The 14,475-nt window shown below is 34.9% G+C and overlaps 2 protein-coding genes across 2 annotated transcripts; one reads left to right on the top strand and one right to left on the bottom strand.

The window, feature by feature from the left end:
• On the bottom strand, positions 1–7,890 carry LOC132555733 (protein fem-1 homolog B-like). Its single transcript, XM_060220096.1, has one exon. The coding sequence runs from the start codon at positions 7,651–7,653 to the stop codon at positions 6,676–6,678; it is 978 nt and encodes a 325-aa protein (XP_060076079.1). The 5' UTR covers positions 7,654–7,890; the 3' UTR covers positions 1–6,675.
• Positions 7,891–8,079: 189 nt separating this feature from the next.
• On the top strand, positions 8,080–12,718 carry LOC132555765 (intraflagellar transport protein 27 homolog). The gene is made up of 7 exons (XM_060220129.1): positions 8,080–8,167; positions 8,753–8,832; positions 9,226–9,285; positions 10,177–10,236; positions 10,738–10,855; positions 11,859–11,968; positions 12,517–12,718. Exons 1-7 carry the CDS (start codon positions 8,131–8,133, stop codon positions 12,616–12,618), a joined length of 567 nt encoding a protein of 188 aa, XP_060076112.1. The 5' UTR covers positions 8,080–8,130; the 3' UTR covers positions 12,619–12,718.
• The last annotated feature ends 1,757 nt before the right edge of the window (positions 12,719–14,475 follow it).

The raw sequence follows: 14,475 nt of genomic DNA, 5'->3' as shown, positions 1-14,475 counted from the left end.
CATACTTCCAGATTTTTATTTGTCCATAAAAATGAAATGGTCAACACAATAAACCTTAAGCACCAATTATTATCGAAACAATCTGCCTCCTCTATTCAACATGAACCAAATAGTACCACAAAATTCCTGTGCATTTCTGAAAACTGCAAATACACCAGATATATGCTCTATGATAAACAAATGATGTGTTATGTAAATGAATGAAACAATATTTCTCTTTAAACCTTCTAAAGCAAAATACAAACAAGTCCAGAGCAAATGTTGGTCCTGTCCTTGCACATGAGTGTTCTGTCTGATCAATCTATAGATAATGCCATATTTGAATCTTGTTTATTAATTTGAAGTTGAGGTACATGTACCTTAATAAATCAAAGTTCTGGTTATATGGATATTCAGTGGTGTCAAAAGATGAAATTAATTACTTAATAACATCAAAAAGAAAATTTTCCTCACAAATGCAATAAATTTCAGTACATAAACAAGAGGTCCCAGAGGGATCTTGGTGCCTACCAGCTTTTGATCTTTGACAGTTGGATCTTTCTTTTCTCTTTTCTGTTTGTGCTCTAATTGATGAGGAAATTTGAATATTCCTTTGCTGAAATAGCAATGGTTATCTTTAACTTCCAAATCCAAGATGTTCCCCTGTAAGCAATTTTATTTTTTCAAATTAGTCCCAAAATCAAACAGGCACAACTAGGGACCAATGGCAACCTATATATGAAATTTGAGAGAGATCCATACAGTACTTTTCAAGAAATAGCAATGACACACTTTTAAAGTCAAAATCAAAGATGGTCACCTGTCGGCCATTTTGTTTTTCTGATCTGTCCCACAATCAAATGGGCACAAAGAGGGACTAAGGGGGACCTATATATGAAATTTGAGAAAGATCCATACAGTGCTTCTCAAGAAATAGTGATAACAAAATCTGTTTATGGATAGTCAGACGACGGATAGACAATGCACCATGGACGTAGGTCAGATGGTGGGCTAAAATGACTGTATACATATAAGAAGACATTCCACAGGAAAATTTCCATATCATTAATCAGGGTTTTCCATCAGAGCCGGTCGCCGGCCAATTTGATCATTTCGCTGCCTTCACCAATCCAGTTCCGTAATAATGTTCCGTACACGACTACATGTACAAGGCAGGCCGGCCTCCTACCTTCACTACACAGCCTACTACTAACAAAATTATGGAAAACCCTGTAAATAATCAATATTGTTCCAGAACCTTGTAATCATTTATTTACAAATAAAATGAAGCAAAGTGGCATTTTCATAACAAAACAAAGAAAAAAAATTATTTTGAATAAGATTTAATCTTAATCAAAACAGCACCGATACAAAAATGTCTTTGGTATCTGCAAGTGTACAATATTTTGAGAGCAACAAATTAACCAAAGCAAAAACTACATGTATTATAATATTGGTGAAGAAACTCGGTGAAATACTTCACTATAGGTACACTATATCATGACAAATCAAAAACAGCATAAGAAAACAAAAACTATATGCTGTACGTAATGTGTTTCAAAGTGTAACAAAGAATAACTGCTGTAATTTGGGACTTCTGACATCTAGGAAAATAAAAATATATGGAGTTTGTTGGTCTGTACATCTCTGTTTCCAAATAAGTAAACACTACACGGTAATTTACATTCATTGCTTCAAAACAAGAATTGGTCCCAGACACCAAGAAAATGGCCGAGGAAAATACAATGGAGCGGGTCAGGATTTAAACGAGGGATCCACAAACTCTGGAAACACTTGCCATCATTCACTGAACATTATCTGATTATCACTACAAACATACATGCAGATGTTCAGTCTACATGCAAAACATATATTGTGACTAGCATCAAATGAAATCATTTTTTCTCTGTCCTGTTCTAAACGTTCAATTTAATTCATCAACCATGGCTATTAATACATAATTATGAACAAAATGACTAGAAATGGCAAATTTATACTTTTGACAATACAGAATTGAAAGTATTTGAATATCAATCTCCTTGCCCTCCAACAAAAACTAGAGAAAAAACCAAACAAATAGCACACATCAACATGCAATGTCATACAGCAAACACTTATATAAATACTGGCACCCAATTTTTAATAATGAAATACTGTACAAAAGAACTTGACACACAGACCTATTAATTAATGATTTGGTGATTGCTGACCCTGTAAGACATGACAGTAAGACCACCTCATGGTACAATGCAACATCTTCAGCATGAAAGTGAAATTGGTACAAAAGTAACAACTAGGTAGAAAATTGAGGTTTTACTAAAATGTGTGTTTGCCTAAATTCAACTTGGAATATGAACTTTTGGCAGATGTGGAAAAGAATTATCAGTTTTATTCTGTTTTTTTTTTATGCTACTTATAATGATTCAACCTTACACTGTATGACAATAATAATTGAAAGTTTAAGAATAAACAAATAAATATCTTGAGTACATGGAAGACTGATTGAATTCTAGGAAGATAAATAAACTTTAAATTCCAAATGGCAACTTGATGTAACACTTCTGGGCTAATGCTGTGCAAGTCCAGCTGTTGTAAAAGTTTCAAGACCAAAGAGTGATTTAGACCTGGAAAGCATCACATCAACTGGGATAAACTTTATAAAAAGGCAACTGTTAGAACCAGGTGATATATGGTAGAACTGGTTGTTTTTATCATATACTATTAGTGTGACTGTCATGTCAGTCTGATTACCATAGTTACGATCAGTCAGCTGCCTGTCATTGACTGGTTAGCTAAGAGCTGACATCATCAATTGGGCTAAAGGATGTCAGGAAATGAAAATACATAGCCCCATATATATCATACATCCTAAATATGAGTTTTTCTTTTTCCTTAGTATTTTAATGTCTTGTATAACTACTGTAGTTAAAGAAGACAATTCTTCTGATTTCATTCGAATACTTAAGTTTTATCTAGACTTGTTTTGGTTTCTAACTCTCCACACTTGCTAAAATAAAAATAAACAATCCAGTCAGAGCTTTACATACAGAGGACAACATATGACACCTCGTGCAACAAGACCAACATATACCAAATAGTACAATTCATTAATCCTAAAGCAATCACTGAAGGTACAAAAATGTATTAAACAATCAAATAATGATATAAAATATATATGTTTGTACTTGATCATGTACAACACAACTATTTATATTTTGTGATATTTTATCACCATGAAGATTACACTCATCATCCTCAACATCCAGTTTACAGGTAAGCACATTCAATGGTAATTCCCACTGGACTTAGTGTTTTAATCTCTAATTTATATAAACAATCCATATTTTAATAATTCAAACCTTCAATGGATGAACATATGACATGTAATGTATAATCATGTGATATACTTTTGTTGAACTGATTATACCATCACAACTGCCTGTGTGTTTGTATATGTGTCTATTTCCCACCATACATGGTGTACATGTATATATATACATACTACAGTAATCCTCTACAACAGCATTAACTTGGTTTATTGTTTCTATTCAAACATTTAAAACCTAAAATCAAACAAAAACAAATGTAAAAACAGGTATTAAAGAATACTTTCATCACATGCTGAAAACCTAACTACCAAACTGCACAAATGAAAAGAGTTTTTACAAGAACAGAGCAAATAACAGGAGATTTTACTATAACAGAGCCAATTACATGAGATTTTATCTTAACAGAGGAAGTTAAAACAGTTTTTTACTCTGACATAAGATACTCTGTTTATGATAACTTTCACAAACATCTATCAAAACTGTATTCAGGAAACAATAAACACAATCAAAAATTCATGAAGAATGCCCGAGGAGACCATCTGATGTTGGATTCAAACGGTAAGTGTCTTATATGATCAATATATACCATTTCTTACGGTTGTTCATTTAGAGTCAGTATGAAACAAACTGTAAGTCACAAGTACAGAAAACATCAAAATAAATTTTACAATTTTATACATGTATATAGTACCAGTATCAAAAAAGCAGCAAAAATGCACATATTTTCTTGGCGTTAACAATGGGGCCTACACAACTGCAAGCCTGACGTGGTTCTTTGGATATCAAGTATTGTGTTTCTTCTTTCTAAAGGAATAAATTGGTCCCAGAATTTTTAATGTGTTATATCTCATTTACTTCAAATATCATAATCACTTAGTGGTCCTCTCACTTTTTCAAAACAGTTTTCATCAAGATACAAATTACTTGTATGTAAATATGCCACTCGCATTTTCCATGATCTGTTTGTGATCCTGACCTTTAATTAAGACATTTAAAACTAACAAATTGGCAACTTGAATGCAAATATCTGAATCAGACCAGCAGGAATTACAGGGCATACAGCTGTCCCAACACAGGCAAGCACTAGGGCTGTCTCAGCAATGTACAAAACATGGGTAACTGGATATAAAAATGTTTGAAACATATGATCATATATATCCACATTCACAGTTCAAATAGTAAATACTTAATTGAAGGTATACATCATAAAACATTTATATAAAATAGTGTTTTTCCCCATCATTTCATGTAAATTGTTTACCTGATCAAGCTCAATAATGAATATAGACTATAAAGTAAATTGTGATCCCTCAGAATGTTTTTACTGTAGTTACTATATGACAAATGCTTATATGTAAACAGATATTTGCACATACAATAGTAATATATACAGTTAAGATATAAATTCAAACATCATACATGGCAAGAACTCTGGAAACAAAATCAAATGTAAACTCCATATATGACAGGCGTGTAAATTTCATATAGTTTATATATTGTACATACATCAAACAACCGTCTCTCTAATGTACAAGAAATCCCAGAGGGATCTTGGCACCCACCATTGTTTGATCACTATTAGTTTTTTATAAATTGGTATTTTTCCTTTCTTTCTCTTCTTTCCTCCTATTGGCTGATCCATTACATGTTACAGTGGCAGTATTTCCACAGAAATAGCAATACTTAACTTTCATAGATGGCTGCCTGTCAGCATTTTTTTTCACAATCAGTCCCAAGTTCAAAGGATACAATTAGGGAGTAAGGACCTAATTTCATAGGAAATTTATGAAAGATCTTCCAATACTTCTCAAGATATAGCTATGAAAACTGTTAACCATTTCATTTTTCTGATCCGTCCCAAAGTGGGACCAAGAGGGCTCTACCTTTGAAATTTGAAAATGATTCCAGTACGTCTACAGAAAAAGCATGTACCAGGTTTTGTGTATGGACTGACAGACAACAGGTTTTTGGACAACAGGCGACGGTCAGTTTGAAGAGTCCATGCCCCATCTGATGATGGCGGGCTTCAAAAATCTTTAAGCTTTAATGTGAAGAGCACATTACTTCTGAACATTTAAGATACTTTACTGGTACATGTAATGGTAAATGCACTTTATAAGTAAGTATGCTACACCAACCTTTATCTGACAGTCTGAGGTCACAAAATCATCCAGAACGTCCAATTTTCTTTTTTGTGGAAATGAAGAAATTATCAAATCAGTACCATGGTCTGCTCTGACAATGGTATGCACAAACTATTGCGTATAATTTGTCAAATATTGTCTCATACATTTACTGATGTGATGGCAACAGATGATATCAGTATGTTTATGGCACCAAATCACAGAATGTGTAATTTCAGCTGGTCAATAATGAATCAACCTTAAAAACCTACACCGAGATCCCAAAAGAAATGTTTATACTATAAGGAATTTCTGATCACATGTTATTGTTGTTACCTATCAACATCATCACGTGCAAATCTTTAAAGCTAAAATAATATAAAACTAACATATGTCATACATGGTAGAGTGCTGCCTGTATGTCATTGTTTAAATCCAATGAATGCAAATGTTTGTGAAGTCCTTCATGATGTGACTTATGTGACCTTTTAACACTCACATACTACATGAATACAGATGTTCTCAATGTTTTTCAGAAACTAGTCTTTTTTCACTATATTTTACAGCAAGTTTTATTAAACATTTTGCAAATTTAAACTGACATCCTAAAAGTGGTTTCAATCAAAGTATTCTTATATCTTCTCTGCACACTATTTTTCTTGGATATGTCATTAGTCATATTGATATTAATTGCTCTACATAGCCTTATTGTGTGATACAGTTTGACATGTAACTAGTTTCATGCAAGACAAAACAAATCACATGATATTATATATGTAATGTCATAACATCAATTAGCTTTCATTTCCTGTTGCTTTTCCAGTAAAAAATTATCATTATGTTCTTGTTAGGTTTTTGATGTCTGGAACTATTTAGAAGGCTATGTTTAATCACAACATATTTGTATTCAAAAGATGAAAAAAATGGTAAGTGTTCCTCTTGGATTCAGAATTCTAAACATGTGGCAAAGTAATCTGTGTTTCTTTTTATCGCATGAATTGCATAAAACTCCATGTACTTATGTAAAAAAAACAGTCAACATTAGTTGCTAGCTTGGCAATTATACAGCATATTCACATCATCATAACAGCCTCAAATTCCAATAAAATTGTAATACACAGACAGACAGATATTGTCATTATCAAGACAGTTTCAACTTTCAAGTAAATATTACTGCATTAGTTGGTTTAAATGGTCAACATGTAGCCATCACCATCTTCATACTGTCATCAGTATAATTAATCTTACATATACAAAACTCTGAGACTCACATATTGTTTAAGTATAACAGGAAGTGGTAATGTTTCAATATTTTTCAAAAACCCTTTCCCGTTACAGTTTTTGCTGATGCATGATCTAATTTCCATTCGACAGAGCTGTTTCAGACTTGGAGGGTTGTTGATTTCAGCATCTAACAGACTTATTATAGCCACATCATTGTCGCCATCCATGATTAATGCTCTCCTCACACTGCGAATCTCCCACAAAGGGATACCTGCACACAAAAGAAGTTTGACAATTTCCATAGCTTTGTGTTTTGATGCCCAGAAAAGTGGATTATGTTGTGCACTTATACCACCAATCGGGTATTTCGGACCTTGTAAATTGCTTCCATGGACAATAAGAGTTTTTGTTATAAAAGAGCTGACCCTGTAAGTTAAGGCTGTGAGGAGTGGAGTACGATTGAACTGGTCAGTTTTGTTGACACTAGCACCATTTGAAATCAAATACTCCACTAGGTCAGGCATTTGTTGTCGGCATGCCACCCACAAAGCTGTGTGGTTGTAGTTATCAGCGGCATCAATGTCAGCACCTGCATTTACTAATGCAACTACTCCCTCAAGAAAATGCATTCGACATGCTGTGATGATCGGTGGTTCGACACGGTTCAGATGATCTTTGCTGCTTTTGTTCAAGTTCAGATTCTTACTCTTTTCATAATGACGCATCAACAGATTAAAAATATCAAAATGCCTCTTATAAAGAGACAAAGATAGAGCTGTTGCACCCTTCACTGGTATGTTAAAATCAACGTGTGGATATGAGAGCAGTATGTTCCTGGCCTCTTGAGTGCTACCTGATGCGACTGCCATGTACAAGTCGAATACCAAATGTGATTGGTTATATTTGTTAATTGGGTGAAAAGCAGTTGGCAATATGAGATGATTTCCTCGCTCCATCGTTAAAGTAAAGTTGCGATCTGCTGGTTTTTGCATTTTCATCAGTGTGGAATTTCACTTTTCACAAATATTCTGAAAGTGTTGCAACTTCTATAACACACAACAGCTCACTCACAACTGCAATGACGATGAAATGTGATATGTGATGTCCGCCTCTTGAAGCAAACGGCCGTAGTATCAAGGGACGGCGATTTATTCAGCATCCTTTTTGCGCTTCACACTCGGAAGAATAATATGATGCATACTATATGAAAAATGTGTTTCCCTTTATCGTCATTACAATTTTCATTGCAATTTCCAAGTATAAATTTACGGAAGAGTAGGCTAATTTTGCTCTCGCTTCGCGATGAACTTTCCAGCTTCCCCAACTTCCGGTTTATGCACCGTCAATGTTACATTGGTTATGATTGGTAGATCAGAGCTGGCCAATCAAAACACATATTTCAGACCGTGTTCGGTTTTTGTGTACTTTCTCAACCAAAACAACATTCCAAACGTGAAAAGAACTTACAAACCGCGATGCCGGTCACACTAAGAGCAAAATGTATAATTGTTGGTAAGTAATCTTAATTATATTTCTAAGAAAGTGACAAGACATGTTATTTAATCTTCTGTCCCCGAGATCCCTTTGATGTAACGCAATCTTCGCTGCTAAAATCATGTGTCGGACCCCTCCTGCCACCAACTGACCAAGCATCTAATGATCTACAGACGTCTCGGTTTTCCACGTGCACAGCAGGTTTCGTTGGATACATTACCGACATGAAACATCCATTACCCACATATGATTGGATGTATTTACACGTTAACCATTAACATGAAATGAAATTATCAAGATCTAATAAATCACGTAAATTACATAGAAATAACAGATTTGAATAACTCACAAGACAAGCTAACTCGTTCTTTAAAATTTAACAGCTTGAACGGACATTCTAGTTGCCAAGTCAACTCCTCCTTGACCCAAAGCCGATTTAAATGAAACTTGACATATTTATTGGTACAGACCCCTTAACTGATGTTTCATTTGTAAGCATGTTTTCATCATTCTAATGCCCCATTGTGGAAAAAAATGTTCAAATCTGAAATCTTGAACTGTTATTCAAATAACAACTGTATACTTTATTCTTAATTGTTTCAGGTGATACCACAGTTGGAAAAAGTTCTCTCTGTCAAATGTTTCACAGCGATGGGTCACACTTTGCAAAGAACTACACCATGGTAAAAATCAACTCATTTCTACATGTTTAGGTAGTTAAAATGAGAAATAGATTAAAGGATAGGGTATGTACACACATAGTAAGTTTTACAAAGCATCTATCATGACCTGAAGACTATATAGCTTGTTATCAATTCATAATACATTTGTTTACTGTACTTCAGTTGTGTAGGATAAGGCATATCAGGAATTTACATAAAAAAATTAATCTCTCTAGTAACAAAAGCGATATGGCATACACAATTGGCCATTGGCCATCTTAGATTTTACGCCTACCATCATCACAATGATACAGGCCCTATGGGTCTCTTCTTTTTATTTTTTGTCTTCTCTAAGTTGTTATATAATTTTTCATGTTAAACATTACACATGTTGAAATCCTGTTCTGTTTCCAGACTGCTGGTGTTGAGTTGCTGGTAAAGTCAGTCAATATTCCTGAAACTAGAGATTCAGTGGTATGTACTATAACTCCAGACTACATAATGCATATGACTAGTACATCTTGACTTGTATACTCTTCACTGTAAATCTATCAGACTGCCAGCCTTGTATACCCTTCACTGTATTGCCAGCCTTGTATACCCATCACAGTAAATCTATCACACTGCAAGCCTTGTATACCCTTCACTGTAAATCTATCACACTGCCAGCCTTGTATACCCTTCACTGTAAATCTATCACACTGCCAGCCTTGTATACCCTTCACTGTAAATCTATCACACTGTCAGCCTTGTATACCCTTCACTGTAAATCTATCACACTGCCAGCCTTGTATACCCTTCACTGTAAATCTATCACACTGCCAGCCTTGTATACCCTTCACTTAAATCACTGTAAATTCACTGTAAATCTATCACACTGCCAGCCTTGTATACCCTTCACTGTAAATCTATCACACTGCCAGCCTTGTATACCCTTCACTGTAAATCTATCACACTGCCAGCCTTGTATACCCTTCACTGTAAATCTATCACACTGCCAGCCTTGTATACCCTTCACTGTAAATCTATCATACTGTCAGCCTTGTATACCCTTCACTGTAAATCTATCACACTGCCAGCCTTGTATACTCTTCACTGTAACTTCGTCAGACTATGTATTTTTAATCATGTAAACTTTTGACAATATATTTAACTTGTTATAGATTTTGTTATTACTGGTGATTATGTTATAAATGTATAATGGTACTTTTTACTCTTTGTCATACATTTATATCATCTTGACGAAACACAAATGAAAATATACTGTAATGTCATTTGGATATTGATGTATTTTGTATGCTGTGATTATAAGCAGCAGGTTGATTTTATATTGACAATTATATTAATATTGTCTCTGTTTAACAGGAGCTGTTTTTGTATGACTCAGCTGGGAAAGAAATCTTCTCAGAACATGTCCAGAAATATGTAAGTTGATAGAGGAAGGTTTATCTCTTATCATATTGTCTACTCTATCTATTGTTGAATATTTATAGAGGAAGGTTTCTCTCTTATCATATTGTCTACTCTATCTATTGTTGAATATTTATAGAGGAAGGTTTCTCTCTTATCATATTGTCTACTATGTCTCTCTTATCGTTTAATATCATTCCATCCTTTACGTTCTTACATATCATTTTCTTCAGTGTTATATAATATCTTTAAAGATCAAAGTATTTATTAAGATTTATTTTTAAGTATGTCCATAACAGGTATACTTTCTAATGACATTTTGCATGTTCTTAGAATTTCTCAATAGGAAACAACGTCGAAAATTATATGAAAACACTTTCTCTACATTGTACGATGACTGATTATATTTCCTTATCCAAGGCAAACTGACGATGATGATGAAAATATTTTGATCATTTCCAGACAGTGTGACCACCACAGTGTCATTTTGACTGTCTTATATATTTTTTTCAACAGTGGGATCATCCGGGCGTCATAATGGTCATATTTGATGTGACAAATGAGACATCTTTCTCCAGCTGTGCGAAGTGGTTAGAACGAGTCAGGTCACAGAAGCCTGATGTACATATGCCAGGTAAGTCTACTAGATATATATGGTAAACCAATGATGTGTAAGTATAATGTGTAAGTATATAGCCTACCTTATCATATCCCAACTTTACATGTCCGAGTGGTGCTGTATAGATGTGTATTGTGTCAGTCACAATCATTGTTGTTATTTTAGAGTTGATAGTTACTCAGTTTTTGATGTGAGTTCACAGGCATAGTTGCACTTGACATGTCTTGGACAGGTCAGAGTAATCAATCCAAGGTACAAAAAATAGTTTTACCTTGGCACTCTCTGTTATAACTCTGATCAGTTAATTAATTTTTACTTAAAAAGCCTTGTTTTGTATATCAGAATTGTTGGTTAGATGTTAAGGTCAAACGACCAAACATAAATATCACCCTGAAATTACTTACTCTGTAGTTGCTGATAGTTATCCTTGCTACCTAGAATTTCACATTATGAATAGAGTGTTTCCAATAATACAGCATTATTTTTTGTGACACGATGGAGTAACCCAAAAGTCAACTAAAATATGAGTTGTAGTGAGTGATGCTCAATATCTCTCGGTTCTATCACATTGCTGTGTGTACACCCCAACATTTATACAGAGATGCAGACAACTGTGTACAAAATATGATTGTCCTTCTAAAAGGAGTTGTCAGGTCTAATATTGTCTATATCTGCAAGGTGTTTGAGAGGAAGAGGACAAAATATGATTGTCCTTCTGAAAGGAATTGTCAGATCTAATATTGTTTATATCAGCAAGATGTTTGAGAGGAAGAGGAATGTTGTAATACATAATTGATTATTTGAAGTTCCATAGATTCCGTGTGGCACACCAGAATACGGATATGTAAAGGGGAGATAACTAAAATTTCCTTAATTCACAAGTGTAGGTTGGTGTAGGGGTAAACGATTCCTTATTACTGTAATGATATCTGGTATTGCCCTTAACACAAATTATACTTGTAAGAACTCTTTTTCATCATAAAATGTAAACTGATATTGTATCTGTTTTGATATGCAGGAGTCTTGATTGGGAACAAGGTTGATCTGGAGCAGAGGCAGGTGATTAGTCCTAAAGCAGCCACACATTTTGCTGAATCCAACGGTCTGAAATACTTTGAGTGCTCCTCTGTAAGTGCATACATGTATACCTATCCTAAATGTTAACATACAGACACTGATAGTGAGTGATAATATCACCTTTAGTTGACGTCCAGTGTGATCAGTAAAATCGGTGAAAGCAATCGTGTTTTTAGGTATGTCAGAAATGGCAACATAGAGCTGTGGATTTATTTGTGTCAGATTAGATTGAAAGATTCCAAACAAGAATTATATTCATGTTGTAATCAAATTCTTAAATGAAGAATTATTTGGTTTATAATCAGATATGACTTGACTGATCTATGGTGAAAATCCACTTCACTGTTACTTCAGTAGAACAATAATGTTTGTAAACAAATGGGAAATTCCAGCTCATGTTTGAAGATTTCGAAAGATGTCAGATTTAAGTGCCAAAAAAAATATTTTTAGTTTACTTTTTTACCGGAATTGTTTTAGAACTTTGTTTTGTGTTTAAAGAAATGCCAATGTTTATTTAAACTTAATAAATAGAATTTTGATAGAAATTGATTAAGTTATACAATATTTTCTAAGTTTGCCTCCGTTATTGTATTTTACAGAAGGAGTTCCAGAACGTAGAGGCCCCATTCTACTATATTGCAAATGAATTCTACAAAATCTACCAAGAACGTGTTGAACATTTTAAGACACTGTCATTATGATAGATTTTATACAAGAGACATTGATTATTGTGCTCCACACATTCCTCCGTCCACCTGGTTTACCGACATCTTATGTTGATTAAAATTTGTATATAACAAATAGTCTTCTTTATTATTTCTTACTCACTAGACAAAATAACTGGGGAATTTTCGGTGTGGTACGCTGTCCTCCAACTGTCTGTCCATCATCCATCTGTCAATCAAGCTTTTCTTTAAAATGCTACTCTCCCTGACAGATGTTGAGGATTAAACCAAAAGTCTGCAATAACCTCAAGGACAGGCAATTATATTTTGTAATTGAGTCTGTGATATCCCAGAGGTAGGGGATGTGAACAGGAAAGTAAACTGGCAGATTTTAACCTATTATAGTCTGAAACCATGTTATGGTAAACACCCCTTAACCCCACCCCACTGGTTCCGTTTGTCCCCAGATATGCCTTTTTTAATTTGAGACGGATCTGTAAAACGGAATGACTTACAGACAGCCATCTTTGATTGTTAACTACTGAAGTTTGTTATAGCTATTCCTTATGAAAGGTGGGACAGATCTTCTCAAATATCACAGGAAGGTTTCCATCGCTCCCTGTGTTATTTCGATTGTAGGGGCTGATAAGAATGGCTGACAGATGACATTATAGGATTTTTTACGATGTTATCTCTGTTTCTTGAGAAGTACTGGCTTGATCTTGAAAGCTCCCTTTGGTTGATAAATGTAGCATTTCTATTTTGGGGTTGATCAGATACAACAAAATGGCTGAAAGGTGGCAGTCTTAGATTTTGACTGTGAATGCTTGTTATCACCATTTCTTGAGAAGTACTGAATTGACCTTTCTTTACAGGCTACATTTCTGATCAAACTGTCACGTAACTCCACACACATGATTACAATATTAACAAAGGAAAACCAACAGACACATCACCAAGTCAACAGACACGTCACCAACAGACACATCACCAAATCAACAGACACGTCACCAAATCAACATACACATAACCAAATCAACAGACACGTTACCAAATCACAAGACACGTCACCAAATCAACAGACACGTCACCAAATCACCAGACACGTCATAAAGTCAACAGACACATCACCAAATCACCAGACACATCACCAATTCAACAGACACGTCACCAAATCAACAGACGCATCATCAAATCTACAGACACGTCACCAAATCAAGAGACACATCACCAAATCAACAGACACGTCACCAACAGACACGTCACCAAGTCAACAGACACGTCACCAAATCACCAGACACGTCACCAAGTCAACAGACACGTCACCAAATCAACAGACACATAACCAAATCAACAGACACATCACCAACAGACACGTCACCAAATCACAAGACACGTCACCAAATCAACAGGCACGTCACCAAATCACCAGACACGTCACCAAATCAACAGACACATCACCAACAGACACGTCACCAAATCAACAGACACGTCACCAAATCACCAGACACGTCACCAAATCAACAGACACATCACCAACAGACACGTCACCAAATCACCAGACACGTCACAAAATCAACAGACACGTCACCAAATCACCAGACACGTCACCAAATTAACAGACACATCACTAGATCAACAGACACATCACCAAATCAACAGACACGTCACCAAATCACACGTTCAACTTCCAACCTTGTGCAGTCAAAAACTGGGTCACTGCTACTATAAGTAGAATCCAACAAAATGTTCACGTCATCGCTCTAAAGGCTCCATTGCTTCTCCGCCTCGTTTCTAACTTCACACATGCGTTTACAAAGATTGTCTTTTGTATATGTTTTGACCTTCGGAGCTTAAGAACAGAGGTCAACTCTTCTATAAAACAAATTGGCT

Source organism: Ylistrum balloti, unplaced genomic scaffold, assembly GCF_031769215.1.
Source record: "Ylistrum balloti isolate Yb309-2 unplaced genomic scaffold, AGI_CSIRO_Ybal_v1 Utg370512, whole genome shotgun sequence".
Lineage (NCBI taxonomy): Eukaryota > Metazoa > Mollusca > Bivalvia > Pectinida > Pectinidae > Ylistrum > Ylistrum balloti.
The sequence above is the reverse complement of the archived record's forward strand: the minus strand, read 5'-3'. Positions and strand labels throughout refer to the sequence as shown.